Source organism: Odocoileus virginianus, chromosome 7, assembly GCF_023699985.2.
Source record: "Odocoileus virginianus isolate 20LAN1187 ecotype Illinois chromosome 7, Ovbor_1.2, whole genome shotgun sequence".
Taxonomy (NCBI): Eukaryota; Metazoa; Chordata; class Mammalia; order Artiodactyla; family Cervidae; genus Odocoileus; species Odocoileus virginianus.
In genome coordinates, this window is record NC_069680.1 from 871,175 (window position 1) to 894,912 (window position 23,738).

At 35.4% G+C, this 23,738-nt stretch overlaps 1 protein-coding gene across 6 annotated transcripts in view; it reads left to right on the forward strand.

Annotated features, from left to right (window-relative positions):
* The window catches only part of ZNF518A (zinc finger protein 518A), a 54,357-nt gene extending 30,619 nt beyond the window's left edge, over positions 1-23,738 (forward strand). For 5 of the 6 annotated variants that reach the window (XM_020883210.2, XM_020883188.2, XM_020883204.2 and 2 more), the window contains 4 exons: positions 1,079-1,164; positions 13,645-13,792; positions 16,917-17,040; positions 17,185-23,738. In XM_020883210.2, the coding sequence (XP_020738869.2) occupies positions 17,319-21,767 (4,449 nt within the window). In that variant the 5' untranslated portion in view covers positions 1,079-1,164; positions 13,645-13,792; positions 16,917-17,040; positions 17,185-17,318 and the 3' untranslated portion in view covers positions 21,768-23,738. The other variant, XM_070469950.1, reaches the window with a different exon arrangement.

The window sequence follows — 23,738 nt, forward strand, 5'->3', positions numbered from 1 at the left end:
TTTCAGGGGGTTAGCATTTCACGAGGACGGTAAGCATAGTGGACCATGTTGATTTTTGTTAAAATTCTTGTAAATGAGTTCCAGATTTAGAAAATTAACAAAGAGTGTGGAGAGGGAGAAAATGTAGGTATCTAACCTATTTTGCACGTCCAAATTTTTCTTTCTTGTTGCCATGGAAGTAAGTATAAATATCAATTCAGAACGCTTTATGTCTTTTTAGGGAAGGATAAAAGGACAGCAACAAGAGTATATATCTGCTGTGAACATTGATAATGTATGAGCTTTTAAATGCTTGAGATTTTTATCATCACACTTCAGATCTTCTATCCTCTCTGGTAGCAGTATGGTGTATTGTGATCCCCCAAGTTTTTATATCTTGAAACATTCCAGAGGGGATATATTTTAGAATAAGTCTGCAGTTTGACTTCGCTCTTTTAATTTACTTTTATGGTTTACTTTTCTGTTTGTAACTGTTTATGTTGAAGCATTGTGTGCTATAGATCACCTAATACAACTTTTTTGTTTAGTGATAAAAGACTGGGACCTTCCCCAGTTTCCTTCAGTTACTCTACTAAAAGTTTTTGGCAAAGCACTATAAATAACAACAAAAAAAGAGTTAAAGTCGAAAATTTTCTTAATTATCTTATCCCAGGTGTGTAGGCTGTGAGTATTTCAGTTCTGTGTGGGGTATTGACTTCACATGGTGAGCAGTTTTCATGGGACCTTAGAAATGAGAATTAAGAGGTAGCATTGTCACGGTAGGGTATCTGGATTGGAATCAGATCCAGATTCTAATTCTCACTTTGTGAGTTGGGACAAGACATTTTCCCTATCATGTAATAAATGAAGATAATGAGATTGATTTTAAACTCCCTTTTAAGCCTTGAGTTTTGTGACTTTTGTAAATTTATGACATGTTATCACTGAGTATCAATGATAGGTTATTTAAGTGCAGAGTTTTTTTTTCCAAATTTATATACCTATGTTGACTATGAAGCATAATTGAATCAAAAGCTTAAGAACATTTTACTGAGTGTTTTCGCAGTCACAGTTTTAAAATTTTGGTCTTCATTTCCAGATTTCATCTCTTCTTTTGATCACTCTTCCTGATTGTGGCTTTGTCCAAGCATTAAATTGTGTGCCTTCTGTTCCTTGAAGAAAGAGGTATGGTGAAGATTGAAGTATTGTAGTATACAATCTATTAAGTAGTAAGTTAGTATGTTTTAATATTAGACTGAATAGAATAATTATATGAGTTTTCCTAAGTTATAGTTTTATTTTTGGCCTAAGTGTAATATACACATGGGTTTTCATGTTAATGTAAGCAAAAAAAGTAGGTTTTTTCATAGTTGAAGTTTTAATATTTCATTAGAAATCTAAAGATGATTTTAACTCTTATCATCCTTATAAATGTAAAGATGATGTTACTGGGCTCCTGGGTAATGAATGATGGAGATAAATATGGTAAGAAGATGTTTTGAAGCTGTATAAATGGTCAGAAGAGTGTTTGTGTTTTGTTCCAGTAAGTGCAAAGTAATGCACCCAAAGAAAAATTATCTAATGTATATTTGTATTGTGATTAATGATAACATTCTGAGTCAGAAAAGGGACTTAGGAATCACTATAGAGTTAAGGCTGTTTTCCTGGAAACAGTCATCTGAGTATCCTAGTGTAGACAAAAAGAAGGAAAAATACTTACCAACAAATCCATGGTGATGTAAGGAATGTTTTGCACTCAGTGGAAAATACCGTACCCTTGTACAAAAACATGGCTTATCTATCTGTTGAAACACAGGTGCCTCTTGCTGTTTTGTGTTCAGTAGGTTCTGGGCTATCACAGTATTATACAATTCCCCTCACCAGATGTGTATCCATAACTATAACTGTGGTATAAATGATACCAGGTTAACATTTATGTTCCTTTACCTGTGTCATTTCTTATATGATATTTGTTTGATCTCTTACCATCTGAGATTCACATGGATAAACATACTGCTCCTGAGTAGAGAAAGTAAATACTGAGTGCCAAGAGTATTCTTTACTAGGTGTGAGCCAAACTACTCAGAAAAAGTAACGTGATGAACAATGAGAGCTTCAAATTTAATGAATAAGAGACTGCTGTATGGTGACTGGCCAAAATGATTTGAATTATTTGAACTTAAAAATTGTGAGAAAAGTCTGACTAAAATTTTAAGATCGTGATTGATATGATTGCTTGAAACAGATGTTGGAATATTGGAATGCAGGTTAATGACTTGAAGCTTAGGAAAATTAAGTGGGTTTCACATGGGTCTCATTTCAAGAAGTACTAATAGCTGAAAACTTATATTGGCTTTTTGGAAAGTCAGATAGTTTCAAAATAGTGGTAAAGTCATCACCATTTCCTAATTAATTGCTAGTTGTTGGAGGTTATGGCTGGCACATGTGTATATATATGTACATGTGTGTGTGTGTGCATGTATGTTGTTTCCTCAGCTCAGTATCTCTTCATTTGGGAATCATCCATTCCCTGTTAAGAGTAGTTGGTGGTTTATCTTACCAGTCCGTCTTATAACTCATCCTTGTTGCAACAATGATTACCTGTTACTCAAGCAGAACCAGTCAAAATCCTTTGAAATTGATGTATGAATGCTGGGGAAAAGGTGATCCCTATTCTCAAACATTGTTAATCTGGGGGGATGCTAGTGACTTTCTTTCCCACATATATGAGAATCCCATCTGTAGTAGGTGAAAGTGAAGCCATATAGAGATCAGAGATAGATGGAGATAGAGTACTACTTTTAGTCTCAGGAACGATGGTATCAGATATGTGTGGTTTTCTTTTGATTCTGTCTGCTAGCTTGGTGTCCTTTCCAGTCCCTGGGGCCACAATTCTGCATATAAATTAGTTTGAATTAGATTGTAGCAGAAAAAATCCTGATGAATATATGGCCCTTAGGAATTTAAGATCTGTAACCAAGATGATCATTCATATCCATCCACAATTTGCCCTTTTCCTCTACCTTATAAGAGCTGTACTTTAATCATACATACTTTAGTGAATGCATTCATTCACTGTATATGTATTTAGTCCTTTGTTCAACCTGCAGATATTTATTGATTACATAGTAGTATGTGCAAGTATGTGCACCTGCCTGTGTAGGCGAGGACTATACATACTAGACTGAGTGGATGGTGGGCTTTCTCTAATACACCACATTTTTATGTAATAGGTTGCATAGGTCAACAAGCATGTGTTGAGAACTGTTGTACTGTTATGCTGTACTTAGCTTTTTAGTAATATATAAGAGGATGTCTTTGTCTTCAGAGTGCTTATAGTTCAGTTAAGGCATCCAGATTGATGTACATGAAACATAACACAAACAGCTTAAAAAGATAAATGAATGCATAGTTGTATGGGTTGTAAGTCTGAGTTCTGATAGAAAGTTAGTGAGGATTGGCCCAGTCTAGGAAAGTTTTTTGAAGGAGGTATAATTTCAAATGGATTTTGACTTATGAATTGGGTTTTGATAGACATAAAGAGTAGTTGAAGAACAGATGTAATGATTGAGGGCTGATCCGAGATGGGTAAGAGATTGGTTTGACAGTAACAATTTATATTTTGGGAAAATGAGAGATAATGGGGAATAAGGCTGGCTGTTTTAGGTAAACCTATATATGAAGTATTTGGAAAGCCAGGCAGAAATTTTGCTTCTTTTTACTGAAGTGGGGCTTTCTTTGAGTAAAATGCTTATATTTCTTTCAGTGTGATGCTATTTTGTGATGCTAAGATATAAAATAAGTTTATTCAACTGGGTGTGCATTTATTTGTCATGGAAAAGATCTTGTTGCTAATCCGTCCATCTGCCTTGAAAATTAAAAAGGTAATGAACCTGCAGTGCTGTTCATTATGTGCAATTAGTTTATTTCTTCTTACTGCCTCCTTTTTGAAAGATCCCTTAGTACAGTGGCGAAACATACCCCGTCCCTAGAGATAAAGCTAGTTCAAAACTAATGTAGCAGTAGTTATAAAAACATTTGAAAAGAGATAAGGAGTGAAATTAAAGTAATGTTTGATTACTCCAGATATTAGGATTGATGTATAGGTTAATGTGTCATTCTCATTAAATGCTGTTGTATTCTAGTATACCAGGGTTGGCCGACTTTGGCTGTAAATGACTAGGTGGTATATACTGTAAGTTTTATGGGCCATACAGTTTCTATTGCACCTGTCAGTTGCTGTGTAACACCAAAGCAGCCATAGGCAATATGTAAATGAATGAATGTGGCTGTGTTCCAGTGAAACTTAATTTACAAAAACAGGCAGCAGGCCAGAGCTGACTGTTGACTATAGTTTGCCAACCCCTGTCGTAGACTTAATGAGACATTTCATTCCACAACCTCTCACAATAACATCTACCCACCTGCTGACATCTTTTTCCTTCTCTCCAGTAACTGTAGATGAATTATCTTTATTCTTTAAGTTCAGCTCTCCCACTTGTTCACTAGATTACATTTCTTCTCACTTACTGAAGGACATTACTTTGTTCTTGTTCATTGTTCAGTTGCTCAGTTGTGTCCAACTCTTTGCTGCCCCATGGACTGCAGCATGCCAGGCTTCCCTGTCCGTCACCATCTCCCAAAGTTTGCTCAAACTCATGTCCATCAAGTCAGTGATGCCATACAACTATCTTGTCCTCTGTTGTCCCCTTCTCTTGCCTTCAATCTTTCCCAGCATCAGGGCCTTTTCTAATGAGTCAGCTCTTTGCATCAGGTGGCCAAAGTATTGGAGCTTGAAGGACATTGCCACTGCATTTCTTTTCTTTCTCTCTTCCATCAGTGATTTTAACAGTTTTACTGGATCATTTTTTATAAGCATGCAATCATACTATCATTTCTTTTACCTTTAAAAAACAAACAAACAAAAAACTCCCAACTCCTCTGTTTCTTGGTCCTTTGTAGTAAAATTCCTTGAAAGAGTTATCTGTACTACATCTCTGCTTCTATTCCCATTTTCTCTTAAATTAATACTTGTGAACCTTTCTCTATAACTCCACTTGAAACCATTCTAATCAGTGTCACTAGCACTCTTGACATAAAGTCCAGTGGTCAGTTCTCAGTCTTCGTCTTATTTGACAGAGTTGATCGTTATGATTCTGGAACCACTTTCTTCAGTTTGCTTTGAGGGTCCCAGTCTGCTAATTTACCTTCATTCTCACTGGTCTTTTCTTTCAGTCATACCAGCTCTTCTCTTTTTCCTCTAAATGTTACAATATCTCAAGGCTCAGGCCTTGGACTTCTCTCTTTTTTTACTTATCCTTTGGTGATTTCATTCAGTTCTACATATAGAAATAACACACACATGCTTATTATACACACACACTAATAACTCTTCCAATTTTATGTTACACCTAGAGCTCTGTATTCAGTTATACGTCCCATGTTTCCACTTGGATGTCAACTAGATATCTCAGATTCTACATGGCCAAGACCAAACTCTTCATATACTTTCCAAACCTACCACCCTCACACCATCTTTCCTTAGTAAATAGCAACTCATTTCTTCCAGTTGGTGAGGTCAGAACTTTCAGAGTTAATCCTTGATGTGTTTCTTTATCTCGTGGACCAAATTTAGTCTGTTAGCAAATCCTGTAGTCTCAATCTTCAAAGTATGTTCAAAATCTGACCATTGCATCATTGTCTTTACCAAATTACCATCTCTTACCTGGGTAGTTGTAGTATAATAATCTCCAAAGTGATCTTGTTTCTGTTTGTGTGTGTATGCTAAAATCGCTTCAGTCATGTCCAACTCCATGTGGCAAGTCACATGTGACTCCATGTGACATGTGATTCCATGTGACTGCAGCCTGCCAGGCTCCTCTGTCCATGAGATTCTCCAGGCCAAAGTTCTGGAGTGGGTTGCCATTTCCTCCTCAAGGGATCTTCCTGACCCAGGGATCGAACCTGCTTCTCTTATGTCTGTCTGCCTTGGCAGGCAAGTTCCTTACCAGTAGAGCTACCTGAGAAGCTTCTGTTTTTAACCTCCTTCTCAAATACCATGTTCTTAACATAGCAGCCAGAGTGATCTTTTTAAAAAACAATTCAGCTCATGTTACTTCTCTACCCAAAATGCTCTAGCAGCTTTCCTCATTGTATCTGTGACCTCATCTTCCTCTGGTTGCTTTCCCTGTGGTGCTTTCTGTTCCCGTCGCACTGACTGTCTTCTTGCTATTCCCCGAACGTGTTAGGCATGCTGCACACTCAGGATGTTGGCACTTACTCTTTCTTCTTTAGAATGCTGTCTGCTTCAACTCCTTAAGATCTTAGCTCAAATAAGACCTTTTCAAGTGAGGTCTCCCTGACTTTGTATTTAAAATTGGAATTTTTTGGTTCCACCTCTCCTTTGCTGCTTTATTTTTCTCCACAGCACTTGTCACCTTTGACTGTATTATATGATTTACCTACTTGTTTATTATGTAAATAATCAGAGTGTTAGCTCCATGAGGGGAGGGAGTTTTGTCTGTTTCATTCACTGCTGTATTCCCAGTGTTTAGAACAAAGACTGGCACTTATTTGGTGCTAGCTGCAAGCCCAGCACTGTACAAGATGCTGGCCATATGGCCAAGAACCTGGTAGGTATAGTCCATATACTTACGTAGTGCTTATTCCAGTGGTAGAGACAGATGGGAAATAAATTGACAAATACATAAAATATTTCCAGAGGGGAAAATGTTATAGAAAAATAAATATGAGGGGCTAAAATAGAAAACAGTTTTTTTGTTTATTTGAGGAAGGAATGGCTTATAGGTTGAGGAAAGCCTCTCTGAGATGGTGACATTTGAACTGCCTCAAAGATAAGAGGAATCTCGTCATTTGAGGAATGGAAGAGAGACTGTTTCAAGCAGGGAGTAGCAGGTGCAGAGAAAGGCATGAGATAAGAAAGATAGGAGAGAAGTATTTGAGAAACTGAAAGACTCTCTATGTATGGTAGCTTGTGCTGTGTGCTTAGTCGCTCAGTCATGTCCAACTCTTTGTGAATCTGTGGACTGGAACCCGCCAGGCTCCTGTCCATGAGAATTCTCCAGGCAAGGATACTGGAATGGCTTGTCATTCCCTCCTCCAGGGGATCTTCCCAATCCAGGGATTGAACCCAGGTCTCCCACATTGCAGGCGGATTCTTTACCGTCTGAGCCACCAGGGAAGCCCTGGAGTATATTTACAGATGGGGAGAGTGGTGTGAGATGAAGTTGAAGACAAGGGTCCAGGACCGTATGTCACTGTTGCTCGCAGGCCTTGGCCAAGAGATTGTATTTTACTTGCTAAGTGCTTTGGGAAGCCCCTAAGGAATTTTAAGTGGAGAACACTGTGATCTATTTTATATTAAGATCACTTTTGCTCCATTGTGGAGAATGGATTCAGAGAAGGGTGATGTGCAAGGTGGGAAGCATGAATGCCAGTCCAAGTTAGAGATGACAGTGGGCTAATATGATGCCAGTGGGGATGGAGAGAAGAAAATAATAAACGAATTAGAATTTGTTAGGTCCCTGTGTATCCAGTCTTTCTTGGGTTTTGTGAGGGATAAATATGAAATATAACTTGTCTTTAAGAAGCTTATAAGTTATCTTGGGAGGTAAAACTTGTAAAAGGAAATGATGTAACTATAAAACAGTTTATAGTAAAATGATACACAGTGCCTGTCCTTTAAATGGATATTCAGAGAAGGGACAGATCAGTGTGTGCTGCAGAAGATTTCATGTGCATGTAGAAAGTAGAATTAGAAAAGAAGTTTGACCAGAATTGAGTGAAGAGGCAGAGAAGGGGATGACAAGCCTGGTGAAAGGAAACAGCATGAACATAAAGAAAAGTGGGTATGTAGGGGAGCAGAAAGCATCGTATATATTGGGCTCTGTGTGTGTGTGTGTGTGTGTGTGTGTGTGTGTGTGTGTGTGTATTCAGTGAGCAGTTGTAGTTTCTGAGAGTAATAAGAAGTAAGACTCATCTGAACCAGGAACTGCTTCTGTGTTTTAATTTTTATTTTAAACCCCTTCACTGTATACCAATATTGTATACCAATTGTATACCAGCCTCCCTTAGTGGCATGTGGCTCACATGTACACTAGCATTTTTAGTATTTCTGTATCTGTACTTGATCACATTTGCATACTTAACCTTTTTTTTTTTTGTCTCTTTTTTTTATGTTTAAGATGGTCATTAGGCCACAATGATTTGAGGGGAACCAACTTCAATATAAATTTCTACAAAATTTAATCTTTAACTTTAAAATGTGATAGGTATTAGCTTCTGGGGTAAACTTTTGAAAAACTTGAAACAGCTACAAAAAGAGTAAGCCCAAAATGTTCTAAGTCATGAAAAGATAATAGTTATTATTTTGAAGACACTAAAACACTGCTTTGAAAATAAGAGTTTTAGTTTTTTGTGTGTTCTTTACGTTTTTAGGTAAGCTCTTCCTGCTTCATGCACTTGGTTCTATCTCTGGTTGCATATTTATATGACCATTCTACACTCTGTTATCTCTGCAGACAAAAATTCAATTAAGTCAAGAAATAAAATAGTTTTAAAAAATAATGACTAGTTAGTTTTCCTAACTGTGTAATGTGACAAGTTTCAGAGCTAGATGCTGAGTCACAAATAGGCTCAGTTAAACTCAGGAGGTTTTTAGTTCTGTGTTTAATGTTTAAGCAACTAGACTGTTGTAAGTAGCACATAGATTCTTCCTTTTTAATACGTTTACACTAAAACTGAACACTGTAGAATGTCTTTGCTTTTTAATCTGTTAAAGAAAATAAAACTCTCTAGGAATGGTTCTTTTGATTCACTCTAAGTCTTTATCCTTGGCATTTTACTTTGGGAATCATCTTTTTAAAAGTTTCTCTGTACCTACTGTGTGATTCCTAATGTATGCTAACACTGCCAGTTCTTTGGTTCCTCTCTCTTTATTTGGATTGTCACTTAGTTCTCTTAGTTTTCTCCCTTCTGTTTTTACTCTCTTCCTCGAATATATCTTGCTTTCTGTTTTCTAGTAGCATTCTATACTATTTCTAAAATATTGCTTTTGTAACTCTGTTCATGAACTGACAAGAATGGCTCCTTGTTACCTTTCAGTTTAAGTTCAGATTTGTCCTCTACGGTCCTCTTACTTAACCTTCCCATTTTCTCTACAATCTAGATTTTACAGTTCTTGCAGTGTTTCTTTTTTGTTTTTCTGGGCTTGATGACCTTTGCTCCTTTCTTACATGTTTAAGCCTCACTACTCTATAAAGGATTGTCATAAAATCTACCTTTCTGTGAAGTAGATACAGTCAGCATTGATCTGTTAACTTAAAGTCTTAAGAACCTTTGGTTACAAGTAATACCTAGTAGCTTAAGTTAGTTTACACTAGTGTCAGCTGAAAAGTGAGAGTGAAAGTCGCTCAGTCGTGTCCAACTCTTTCCGACCCCATGGACCCATGGAATTCTCCAGGCCAGGATACTAGAGTGGGTAGCCGTTCCCTTCTCCAGGGGATCTTCCCAACCCAGGGATCGAACCCAGGTCTCCTGCATTGCCGGTGGATTTTTCACCAGTTGAGCCACAAGGGAAGCCCGTCAACTGAAAAGGGGGAATGATACTGGGGTTGGCCAAAATATTTGTTCAGGTTTTTCCAGAACATCTTACAGAAAAACCCAAATGAACTTGTTGGCCAACCCAATATTAATGATACAGAGTTTCCTAGAATTCAAGGGCAGGAATATGAGCAGGTCTCAGTAAAAACTTGTAGTGACATTACTCCATAGGTTTTAGTCAAGGTTCTTAGGAGATCTGATGATTACCTTCCTGTTGTTTTGGTATGTTTTGTTTTTTGTTTTTGTTTTGTTTTATCTTGTTTTGCGTTGCTCTCCTGTCATTCCTTAAAAAAATTTTTTTAACCTGTTATCATTAGCTTAAAGGGTATCTTTACTATAGACTTGTCTGTTTACAAACATGTACTCACTCACAGGATCTTTCCTTTGGATGTAAAAATGAGGATCTTTCCTGTTAATTTAAAAATATATTACATGCCTTAATCTGCAACTTCCTTTTTTGAAAACTAAAAAAATTTCACAAGTCAATTCAATACATACACCTCATTCTTTATGTTGTTTTCATGTGGATGTTCCATAATTTACTTAATTATTTTCCTATTCATGGACATTTAAGTGCTTAAGATATGTATTTAAGATACATATCCATGTTTTGCTTTTACTTCTGTAGGATAGATTGTTAAAAGTAACTTTTCTGGGGGAGTATATTTTAAAAATGTGAAGGAAATTGATTTTTTTCAAGGAAAACAAAAACTGCCAAAAGTGATTCAAGCAGTAGAAAACTCAAAGATCCCAGAAACCATAGAAGAACTTACAAAGATTGTAATGTCTAAAATTTAAAGATATCCCAGGCCCATATGGTGTATTTGCAGTCTGTGTAATTTTAAAGAGTGGACAAGTCTCATGTTTAGTGAACTATTCCAGAGCAGATGAAATGATGGAAGGTACCTTCACTGATTTTACAAATTCTCCATACCAAGTCAAAACTTAATGAGAGGACTAAAATTTTGTCAGATTAAAACCAGTGCTTTAAGAATAATATACTTAACTAATGCAAAAACAGTTCAACATTATACTTGTTATTTATTTCTTTGTGCAGTATATAGAAAAAAACCAAATTTAGATTGATGTTATAATTTTTATTCTTTTAACAGTATGCCTCGATCAGGAATCATATTATTAACTAAATACCACTTGTTTTCTATATAAAATACATAAAACTTATTTTGTATAACAACAGTGCATATATAACTGCTATTTTTGTGGTGCCAGCTCCCTTTACTTACTTTTTAGATAACTTTATGGCTCTCAAATTAATTGTTAAAAGAAATTTCATAGCATGAATTTATGAAGAACAGTGACATCTAATAGCATAGTTCTTCATTATCTGAGTATTACATTTGCCATTAGCTTTGTAACTGTTTACAGTCTTTTCTGAAGTGATGTGATTGGTTACTTATGTGTTGATAAGAGGAGTATGTTGAATATACCTGTTTTGTTTTAACTTCTTGTCCACCTTTAGTGTCAACATTCTTCAATTTTTTTTATTGGTGTCAAGTTTACTATTTTGAGTTTGTTCAGGAAAAGCTTAGTTCGTTTACCTCAAACTCACTTACTTTGAGAATTCCAAAAGTTTCATGGATTCATGCTGCTTTTTCTTAAAGTTTCATAGTAGTGTGGTCTTGGAATCATTCTTGTTACATCCAAATGTTAGGCTATAGTAATGGAGGCCATAGTAATCCAAGGATATTTTAAGAAACACTAACCCAAGGATAACCAATGATCACTATAAACATTTTTTATGTATATATTCTTGACTACTAAGAGTTTTTAGTGTTCCATGTGTCTGTTTACTCATCTGTTCTCTACCATCTATTAACAGTTGAACAAATTAAATCCTGATATGGCCACTGTTTTGATTTTTTTGTTTTTCACTTAATATGTCTTCCCTATTACTAAGTGTGGGTTTACTGTGTTGTTTTAAAAATTAAAGAATATTCCATTGAATAGAAATACCATTATTTATTTATTGGTAAGCTTTTAATTATTTTTAATGTTGTGATTTTGTAAACAGTGCTCCCATGAACATCTGATTATTACTTTTAGGGTAGATTTCTAGGGGTGAATCAGAAGTTAAAGCACTCTCTCCCCAGGCATATATGTAGATGTAGATATGTTTATTTTATGAAATTATAATGTTTATAATAAATACATATATTTTACAAACTGTTTTTATGAAAGTTCTGTCAGATTATTCTTATCATTAGTATATCATAGTATATCTCTTACCAGAAAATAAAATTTTAAAAAGAAAGGATAAAAACAAGTTCAAATTTTTATTGTTGGATTCAACAGACAAACTTAACACTGTAAAATTGCTGTTTTAGTTTCTAAATGCTTACTCAGTTTCTCTACAAATATTGTAATGGACTGGTGACAAATGGCTCATGTATTATCAGCAGACCACAATTTTAGTAGCAGTATTTAGCCCTGTTTTAACTGGGGCATGGGATGGGGTTTGTGTCTCATAAGTATATGGTCATTTAATCCTCTAGCTTTTGGTGTGGTGCCCACTTTCTCAGCTGTGCTGGTATCCTGTGTATCAGAAATTCTATTTTACTTTTCCGCAGTGAATACCTGTGACTTCTGTGGTGGGGGAAGAGCAGTAACCTAGCATGATGGAATGGGGCAGAGAGTCTTAGCATCCAGCCAAAACCCAAGCAGCTTCTCCACATTTCTGTGTTAGCCTCCACTTCCTCTTCTCTTCCCATCTCAGTGTCACTTGGTGCTGCCAGCTCCTAAGTCTTTTGAAGATTCAGAGTGTAAAATGGGCTGGTTCTTAGTTTCCCCCTCTGTCTGCCTAATTGTGTAAAGTCATTTACTGTCTACTTACCTGCTTTCCAGTATCTAGAATTTTGTTGTTATTGTCACTTCTTCTGTTTCCCATTGTTATTTTTTAAGGGCTTCTTATATATTTGTCATTTTTCTTAACTGTATTTACAAAAAAATTATACTTTTGTAGATGTTACAGTTGACAGGTACTTCTATATCACATTATTTTATAGTTATTTTTTCTAACTGAAATTTGATTTTTGCTGAAGTATTAATATTTACTTAAAACTTCTTTCTAGAAACAGTACATATGTAGTGTATTCTCTGAATCTTCCCATATCTAAAATTGTGTTTTTCTCCCATATGTGAGCGTTTTCCTGGGTATAGAATTAGTTCTTGAGTTAATTATTTTCCCTAGAACTCTAAAACTGTTATTTCATTGTCTTCTAGCATTTAGAATTGTGAGTATAATGTCTGATTAATATTGCTGTCTGCTTTAAGTTGGTGTTGGGAATATCTTTTTAGATAACTCCCTTTCCACCTTTTTTTTTTTTTTTGGTAAAATTTCATTTTTACCTTTTAAACTGAAACATTTTACTAGAATAAGTTTAGATACTGAGTTTTATTTTCTTATACACTAATAATCTTGCCTGTCATTTGGGGAGCCTTTGATTTTGAAAATTCAAGGCTTTTAAAAAAAAAAGAAAGCAATAACTCAGTGTAGTTTTTTCCTCTTGTTTTCAAAACCATTATTTCTCCCCCATCTACTTTGTTCTTTTTCCTGGCAGTACTTTTGTTGTTGTGTTTTTTTTTCCCCCTCAGTATCCTAGCTCAGGTCTTACTGAGATTGCCAATCATTACTTGATTGTTTTGGTAAAGCTTTCTCCTTTTTCCTGCAGTAATTTTAACAGTAATTATGTTTCTCATGCTGAATGAGAGAATGGGTGAGGTTTCTCTGAGTGTTTCAGTCATTTTCCCTTTTTTGAGCTGCTGCATCCAGTGATGTTTCTGCTGGCTATCTTTTTTGATTGCATTGGGAGCTGAAGTGTATTGTTGGAGAATAAACCAAGATTTTCTTAGTGTTTTGGGTTAGACAGAATCGGGAAAGTTGACATAATTTTTTCTAACAGCTTAGAGATACTAACTGACTTACATGTAGGAAGAGCAGCTCTGTTAAACAGAACAAGATGGGCATGGGTTTAGGAAGATGTATTTTTATTCAGAAATGATGCTTCTTTACATCTCTCCTGACAGCTGGTGCTAGCAACTCTCAGTTCCGTCTGGTCTGTGGACCCAGCTCAGAGCTCTGGATTTGTTCTCTTCCCATACATGAGCTGGAGCCTTCTGTCACCCCAGAGTGCTTCATGCAATCTTCCTCTCAAGTCCTCACTTCTCTCCCAAGGTATGTATAGGAGAGGGAGTGGCTGGAATCAATACTTCCCTACTTAGAACATGATGGACACTCACTGCATATTGGTCGAATGAATATCCTTCATTCAACCAGGGAAGTGTGCTTCCTCTTTGAAAGTGATGCGTTAAAAGGGTTGCTATGTCTGCATTTGTTTTCACTCTTCTCTCGCTGGACCTTTACCTTCCAAACACCTTGTGGCAACTGTATGAAATATATTTTAGATTCTTGACATTTTATAGAACTTTTTAAATTATATTTTTTAGTTTATATTTCAGTGAACAGTTGGGAAAGGAAGACCATCAAATGGCTTGAGTTGCCATCTTGATGCAGCAAATACTCTGGGTTACTTTTTAAAGGGCCAGTCATACTTTAAACAAATAGTATTATTTTAAGGCTTGAGAAGATGTTGGTCAAGTCTTATGAGATAATAATACATATATAGAAGGCGGTAATTTAAATAAGGGATTTAAAATCAGTAATCTTTGTTGGTGAGATAGAGAGTGGTCTTTAGTAAAGAGTATTAGCTAATAGGTTGAAAGATTAAAATTATAATAAAATTTCTTTCCTTTTTTTAAAAATGGAACACATTTTTTCCCCATAGGTGGCAATCCTCATAAAATTTGGTACCAGGTGTCGTGTTTGATTGCTTTCACATAAAACAGGTTGAACACAGTTGAAGACAAAAGAGATTCTCCAAACTTAAAATGTGAGGGCAAATAAACCCCAAGATACATAAAATACTAATCTCTATTGGTGCCATATTATACATGCCATATATTAAATATAAAAAATAATCACATTCAACATTATTAGCAGTTATCAGACTTAAGTAAAAGCTAAATGGATTTCTTAATAAGGTGGTTCCTTTTTTCAGTGTTATTTTGTCTGTGAGGAAAGGACTCGCACTCTAATGGGTGAACTATGTGACATCTGTTTTGGCTGCCATGCATCCTATATATTTTCTGCTTTAAAATTTTTCTATATTATTGCTGGCTGGTCAACTCTGAATAAGCCAAGTATTAACATAAATATATGCTCCACCTCTTCCTTTAGATTACAAGTTGCAGTTAAGGGTGGCGACTGTGTTTTTGGAATCTCTCAGTAGCACTCCATCAAAATGTATCACATTTATAGTAGATTTTTTTTTAGTATCAGTTGATTGAATTATTTAAATCATATACTTGTCAACCTTTGGGATATGTGTTTTCATGAGAAAAATTTTAAATTATATAGATATTTTGAAATGAAGTTGATGATACTTAGAAATTTTATCAAAATATGTATTTTTAGCATTACATATACATTTTTGGACATGTAACATAAGCTATAAGAAGCAATTTGCCGTTTGTAATGAAACCTGTGGTACAGACTCCTCTTGATTATATATAGAAATAGAAAAGCCTGGGTATCGACAGTCCAGAATGACCACAATATGATATTCTGGCAAATGTGGAAGAATCATTAGTCAGTGTGCTTAAGAAGTTTCACATATTTGAGCCCCATGCTCAGAGTCTGGTGCAGTGAAAACACCATAGTTGATTATGATGCTTGTCACTTTGAGAATGTGGCACTCTGTAGAGAATTTTGTTAGTTGTTGTGAAGTATCCCCCAGGTTATCACTGAACTTTTTTCTAATCCTTTATTATTTTTCTCACTTTTGAAGAAAAAGTTTTACGTTTAGTTTTAAATAATACAGTAAAAAGTTTCACATTTTTTACTGTGTTAGGAATAGTATGTAAAAAAAAAAATTCCAGTAAACTCAAACGCTTCTAATGAATTCATTTTCAGGTTAGCGCGCACACACACACACACACACACACACACACACACACACATATATATTTGTATATATATATTTGAAAAATACTGAAGGTGTTTTTTTAGACACAACCAAATTTTTAAGTTTGAGAAATATTCAAAGGGCTTCTTAATAGTAATGTAATGTAACTTTTAATTACATTCCCTCAGTGAACAATTTTTAAAACAGTGAAGTTCCTAGTTACTCAGATTAATTGGAATTTAGAGGTGAGACCTTTGGATAGACATTATGGATGAAGTTTACTGTGATTTATACTTTATTTTTTTGGCTTATCTAATTGTTAGTCATATATATATTTAAGAACATGAAAGTAAGAAAATATAATTCTTGTAATACACCATTTGATATTTTTGCTACTGAACCTTTGGTGCTCAGATTCCATTCTCAGCAATATATTGTTGTATCTATTTGTTTATTGTTTGACTTCACCATGCAACATATGGGATCCTAGTTCCCTGACAAGGGATTGAACCCACACCCTCTACATCAGAAGCTTGGAGTTTTAACCACTGAACTGCCAGGGAAGTGCCTGTCACGTCTTTTAATTTTGCAGTTTTTGGCCTCTGCACCTTGTCATAATGTCTTATACATTGTAAGTACATGCAGTAATGGTGGTAGCTGCAGTTTATGTTGTACCTTACAGGATGCTGTTACATAGTTAGGGGTAATTTTCTTTCTTCTTCTTTTTTCATTTTATTGATGAAGAAACTAAAACACAGAGATTGAGATTTGCTTAGAGTAACGCAAACCAGTAATTTTTTAAATGAATGGAGGCAGATGGTAATGAGTACATTCTAAAATGCCAAGGACTTTCCTTGCTGCCATCTGCCTTCGTTGTAGGGATGAAAAAAGAAAAAGCCAAAATGGTAGGGAACCAGAAAAGTAGTAGTGGATTTAGGAGTACCCCAGGGAAATGTGCTTCTCCTTTTAATTTCTTCTTTTTTTGACCAGTTAGTCATGATAACTTGAGAGAGTAGATAATGTCTTTTTGTTATTATTGTTGTTAGATGAATGAAACTTTTATTTTAAACATAAATTATCCCTGGGGCACTAGGGAAGTAGAAAATCTACAGAGAAGTCTGTTGAAATTTTCACAAGGTAATATTTATAGGTAATAGCTATAAATAACAGAAAGTTAATGGTATATGTGTATAATTGGAACATGTGTGTAAGTCGAATTTAAGCTTATAGGGCTGTCTTATTGAGATTTTAAAAATCTTGTTTAAAAACTATAGTGTCAAGTTAATATAAAATCTTAGAACTTAAAGATGTTTATCCAATTGTGGTTTTCTTTAGATGAGAAAACTGAGCTGCAGAGAAGTCAAACCTTGCCCAGTGTCACAGAGCAGAGCCGAAAGTAAGGCTTGTATTTCCTGAGGTCCAGATTAGTGTTATTTCTACTTCAGACTATTACTTTTTGGTAAGCTACTCTTAAATTACTTAACAGATCTTTTATATCTTTTATTTGTTTGATCAGCATTCTTGCTTTGTGTCAAAATGAACTTTAAAATGAATTTTACTGATACTTCTGTGATGAAAATTTCAGTTCTTTGTTTAATTTTAGGTGAGTTAATATGGGGAAGATCCTGGTATTCTGAAGATGTTGCAGCACAGTATTGTTTCCTGTTCAAATTACAAGTAACTTCAAGAATTTTCAGGAAAAAAAGAATTGGGATTGTTTTGTTTTATTTTTAAATCATGCCATCTGAACAGAAGCATTTATTTTTTGATGAAAAACAAAATACTTTAAAAAAAGATTATGATGTGAAAAATGAGGTAGTTGATACTCTCAGATCAAAAATTTCAGAACCAAAATTTCAGAACCAACTTAAACCAGACATTTCAGAAAGTAGTTTTCATTATGGACTAAAAAATGTGAAAATTGTTTTGCCGAAGATAAATATTCCAAATGAAGTCCTATTGAAACATGAAGTTGACAGATACAGAAAATTATTTCAGCATAAGCCACAGACTGCAAGAAAATCTATCAATGTAAAGACTGTAAGCTCCATAGAAGAGTGTATGTTGCTTAATCAGTCTGAGAGAGTTGACGAAGGTATAAAAATGTCTGCAAAAATACTCAATTTCAATTGTTTAAAGTGCCGAGATAGCACTCGGTATAGCCCAAATGATTTGCAGAAACACTTTCAAATGTGGCACCATGGTGAATTACCTTCCTATCCTTGTGAGATGTGCAGTTTTTCAGCAAATGACTTCCAGGTATTTAAACAACACAGACGAACTCATAGAATCACTTTAGTAAAATGTGACATTTGTAACAATGAGAATTTGTATACTTTATTAGACTTAACAAAGCATTTTTCATCCACACATTGTGTAAATGGTACTTTTCAGTGTGAAAAGTGTGAATTCTCCACCCAGGATGTTGGCACATTTGTTCAGCATATCCATAGACACAACGAAATCCTTTATAAATGTGGTAAATGCCATTACATATGTTTAACCAAAGGAGAGCTTCAGAAGCACCTTTATATTCATTCTGGTACATTTCCCTTCACTTGTCAATATTGTAGCTATGGTGCTACCAGGAGAGAGCACCTTGTAAGACATGTTATAACTTTGCACAAAGAACATTTATATGCGAAAGAAAAACTGGAAAAGGACAAATATGAAAAAAGAATGGCGAAGTCTTCGGCAGGACTTAAACTAATACTGAAAAGATACAAAATAGGTGCATCAAGGAAGACATTCTGGAAACGTAAGAAAATCAACAATGCAAGTGACAAAAGTATAGAAAAAAATACTCAAGTGCTTAAAAAAGTGAACAGAACACAGGCTACATCTGAAGACCCAAGCCATCTTGTTCAGGAACATTTAAATGAAGAAAAGCGTGAAAGACTATACTGTGAGAATAATGATAAACCTGCTGAGTCAGAGTCGGAAAAACCAACTCTTCTGTCTACTGGACAATGTAACGGAGCTCAAGAGGGATCGAATTCTACTTCAGGTTTCTTAAACACTGCTGTACAAGGACCTACAGTGTTAATGGTAAAAAACAACAGAATAACAATTCCTGCTAACTACAGTGCTAAGTTTATGGGCTTCAAGATGGTGGATGGAAAACAGCATATTGTAATAAAACTGTTGCCTACCAATAAACAGAATTTATATTTACCAGGCTCACAGTCAGGTGCTGCAAGGGACAGTACTGCAGTTTTGCAGCCCCAGACTTTGGACACCACTGCATTTTTAACAGGAGTGCCAGCTGAGTTAAATGACACAGTTTACATGAAAGCAGCTCCTCCATTTTCATCTTCATCGCCTGTACTTTCAGGGAAAGTAATTTCAGAAAAAGAAACGGCTTTGCTATCTCAGACAAGTAATGTTATTCCCGCAGTGGATGATGAAAAAGGTGTATCTCCTTCGCCAGTAGAGTCAGACTTGATTACAGCATCAGTGAATTTGACCACAAAAGTAGAAACAAGAGATAATGTTGACTTATGGGGCAGTCATATTACTCAGTGTCACCCTGAGGTGTTAGGTACTAGAGTTAAAAGTCCAGATAAAGTCAGCTGTACTGCCAAACCAAATTCATACAACAGTGGAGATATGCATAATTATTGCATTAATTATGTGAACTCTGAGTTACCTATTGAACCTTCCAATCAAGGATCATTACCTTTTCATAATTACTCAAAAGTGAATAATTCTAATAAACGTCGTAGGTTTTCAGGAACAACAATGTGTGAAAACCCTCAAAGAGAATCTTCATCCAGCAAGACAGTTTTAAGTGACTCAGTCTTATCACTAGTGAGGAAGGAGAGCTCAAACCCAGATAGCCTGTTAGCATCTGTTAGTCTTTTAAATAGTAAAGATGGAACTTTAAAAACACAAGCTGAAATCGAAGAACAGTGTGTTTTAGAAAAAGGACAGAACATTGATGGACAAAACCTATACACTAATGAAAATCAAAGTTTAGAGAGCATGACTGAAAAGCCTAAATGGGATGGCATTTCTAATGTTGAGTCACCTATGATGCCTAGGATCACATCTGTCTTCTCACTCCAGAGCCAGCAGGCATCAGAACTTTTGCCACCTGAACTAAACCAGTTACTTCTAGATGTATTAAAAGCAAAACCTGATGTAAAACAAGACTCTGGTAACAGTCCAGATAAAGATGTTCCACTTCAATGTGCCCAGTCTTTTCAGGAACATGGGGGAGAAAACAAAATAGTTGAATCTTCAAAAGACTTGAAAGCACAGGGCCTTTTTCCGATTCCGTCTGGTAGTATGGGGACTAATATGCCTACTAATGATCTGAATTTAAACTGTAGCGGAAAAGAAAAGCAAATGCTGTCACAGGATGTGAGAGATTCAGAGAAGACCCCTAGAAGTTCTGGTTTTGGCACATTGCCTAAGACTCAGTCAGATGCAATAATTACACAGCAGCTCGTAAAAGACAAACTACGAGCCACAACACATTCTTTATATGTGCAGAATCCACTGAATTCAGAACCAAAAACGGCTATAGTTGTTCAGACTCCAAAAGGCTTTTTTGTACCCTTGCACTTCACTAACAAGCCTGGATTACATGTTTCAAGAAGACCGCTTCCATTGGTTAATACACAAAGTATCCCTGCCCCTCTCCTTTTAAACAAGAAACCGGGGATGATTTTAACATTTAATAATGGGAAACTTGAAGGTGTTTCTGCTGTCAAAACTGAGAGTGCTCAAGCTTGTGGAACTACAACTAAGGCACCTTGCAGAGCACCTTTTTTAAAAGTAGAACAAAACAGTAATTGTCTGACCCCTGCACTTTGTTCCAGCATTGGCAGCTGTTTGAGCATGAAAAGTAGCCCAGAAAATACTTTGTCATTAAAAGGCCCTTGCATTATTAAAACGCCAGCAAATTCTTCAGTGAAAGCTATTCCTACTCATAATATAATACCTGAGCATCAGGGCACCAAGTTGAATATCTCTGATTCAGTAAAACCACAGAACAAGATTTTTCCAAAACCACCTCTTTATACCTTTTTACCTGATGGCAAACAAGCTGTTTTTTTAAAGTGTGTGATGCCAAATAAGACTGAGCTGCTTAAACCTAAATTAGTCCAAAATAGTACTTGCTATAAAAATATACAGCCAAAGAAACCTGAAGGAACACCACAAAAAATATTGCTGAAAATTTTTAACCCTGTTTTAAATGTGACTGCTGCTAGTAATCTGTCAGTAAGCAACACTGGATCCTCACTGCAGAAAGACAGTGTACCATCTAACCAGACTACAGGACAGCAGAAAGAGCCAGAATCTTCTAGAGATGCCTTACCCTTCTTAATAGATGATATGATGCCAGCAAATGAAATTGTGATAACTTCTACTGCAACATGCCCAGAATCTTCTGAGGAGCCAAAATGTATCACCGACCATTCAGAGGCCAGGGTATTAAGGTGTAAAACAAATTGTACAATTGAGAGAAACTTCAATAAGAAAAAGACTTCGAAAAGAAAAATTTCAAGAATAAGAAGTCAAGATTCTGAAACTGCTTTTGTATCTAGAAACAGAAACTGTAAACGCAAGTGTAGAGATAGTTACCAAGAACCTCCAAGAAAAAAAGCATTACACAGAAAGTGTAAAGAAAAGGCGAAGGCTGAAAGTATCCCTGAATCACTTGAATTCAACCGACCTAGGCTTTCAAAAGATACAGTCAGAACTCTGCGGCTTTTCCCCTTTAGTTCCAAACAGCTTGTGAAATGTCCTAGGAGAAACCAACCAGTTGTAGTTTTGAATCATCCTGATGCAGATTCCCCAGAAGTAGTAAATGTAATGAAAACTATTGCTAAATTTAATGGACGTGTTCTTAAGGTTTCATTGTCGAAAAGAACTATCGATGCTTTACTGAAACCAGTTTGTTGTAACCCTTCTGAAACAACTTACAACGATTTTCCTAAGAGGCACAAAACATTTAAATCTGTTAGTTCTGTGAAGGAAAGATTTGTGCTAAAGTTAACTCTCAAAAAGACAAGCAAAAACAATTATCAGATTGTGAAAACTACCTCTGAAAATATTCTGAAGGCTAAATTTAACTGTTGGTTTTGTGGTAGAGTATTTGACAATCAGGATGCTTGGGCTGGTCATGGACAGAGGCATTTAATGGAAGCTACTCGTGATTGGAACATGTTAGAATAATTACCAAGGAAAAGTAAAATTACCTTAGAAGAAAACAGTGAGTTGGGTTACTCCATGCAGACATTGTTTACTTCAACACAGCACCAAAATTAAACATTTAAAAGTTAGCTGTATTTTATGGATGAGCAAGTTTCAGTGTTGCATTTGAAAATGCACATTAGTTGCATCAGTGCACATTAGTTTTGAAAGAAACTAATCACAGATTTACCTTGATTTAATTTTTTAAAATATGTGTTTTTGGGAATTTAGGGCTAAAGGAAACTTGGATGAAACAGTTTTCCCAGTTTAGTGACTCTTAGTCAAGAGAGTAGCAGCTGACAGCCCCATTCCCTTCTTCCACTAGCCTTATGAATCTTGATCACTATAGCTCCTCTGAAAAGGCTGAGAGCTCTTTCACTATGCAACTGAAGGAGTTTCTCGTCATTCATGAAGATACTCATGAAGAGAGCTTAGGTAAAGAACTTACTCTCCATCTGCAAGATGTAGTTCTTTTGAAGGTAACTAGGCTCCGTTGAGAGTACGTTTAACTCACTACAGTTACACCTCATATGATGCTTGGTAAAAGTTTTTGATGAGTAGGTCTTTTTTCCTTGTAGCTGTCTTGCACGTCATTGAGTGGAACACCTTTCCAAGGAGATTTTCTTTTCCTAAATGGCTCTCGTGTTGCAGTAGATGGGCAGTCTTGAGAGAAGAATTAACCTCTCTTCATCTGGTTTGAAGTTCATTTAAAGAACTTGAATATTTTTGTGAATTTGATTGTACTCACCCTTGCATTCCTTTGATTTAAGTTGTTTGTCCCATCATAAACCGAGTGGCCAATTTTTTTCTTGGTTGCCGTCCCTTTAAAAAGAGTGAAATGTAGAAGCACTTCCAAGGGAATGCCTTTTCTCAAAAATTAAAAATTACTCCTCAGAAACAATATTCTGAAGCAAGATTAACAAAGTAAATCATACTTTTGTGTTTATTATTAGTGTCTGAATATGTCCACATTGGGACAAACCATTTTTTGTTAGCAGCGTTTCAGTATGACTCACAACCCAAAGCAGAGTATGTTCTGGTTGTTTGCAGTTGGAAATGAAGAAGCATTAATAGTGGACTCAGTGACAATGCATAAAACTTCAGGACAGATACTGAAGGGACATGCCCAACAGGTAGAATTTTAAAAAGGAATGTTTTCATGACAACAGAATCATTGATTTAAACTTCTCACTTTGTAAGTTGGGGTCAATTTTTGTTGGATCATTGGATAATGGGGTTCTTGTATTAAAAAATTATATAATTTTTGTTACATTGTTACTACAAGTGTTATGATGTTTTTCATTGACTGAATGAAAACTTCAGGGCTTCTCTTCTGTATATAACAGAGAATTTAAACCTGTACATATTTTTGTACCTTTCAGTTATGTAAATTTTGCACAGAAAGTTTTTGAGATAAAAAGTTTATTTTCTTTCAATTTATTTCTGTGCATGCACTAATAAAACTCATTGTTTAATTTAAAAGGAGTATATAAGACTTTACCCATGTTATTTTGGGGGGTTTTATTTCAGATGTATAATTTTTTTTTATATAAATTCAGTTTTCAGGGATTGAACACTATCGTTAGCAAGTGCCTAAAAGATGTGAAACAGTTTACATACGTCAACTGTAAAATTAGGTCCCAAATGGACCTTTTCCCCCAATAGTTTTATTTTAAAGAAAGCCATACATAGATGCTTCAAGCTATCTTGCTATGCACATTATACATGTACTGTTTTTGTGCAGTTTGTCTACTTTCTTAGAAGTGAAGTATTTTTTGTATAAAACCTGTTACAATTGTGTTTCTTAAATTGAGCCTAAGAATGGAGTTGATTGGAAATATACAATATATATTAATAATGTGTATGGTGTTTAAAGACTGGTAAACATTGTTAATTTCTGTAACGTTTTCTTCCATTAAATTTATCTTGAGTTTGTGTTTACATATTTTTCTT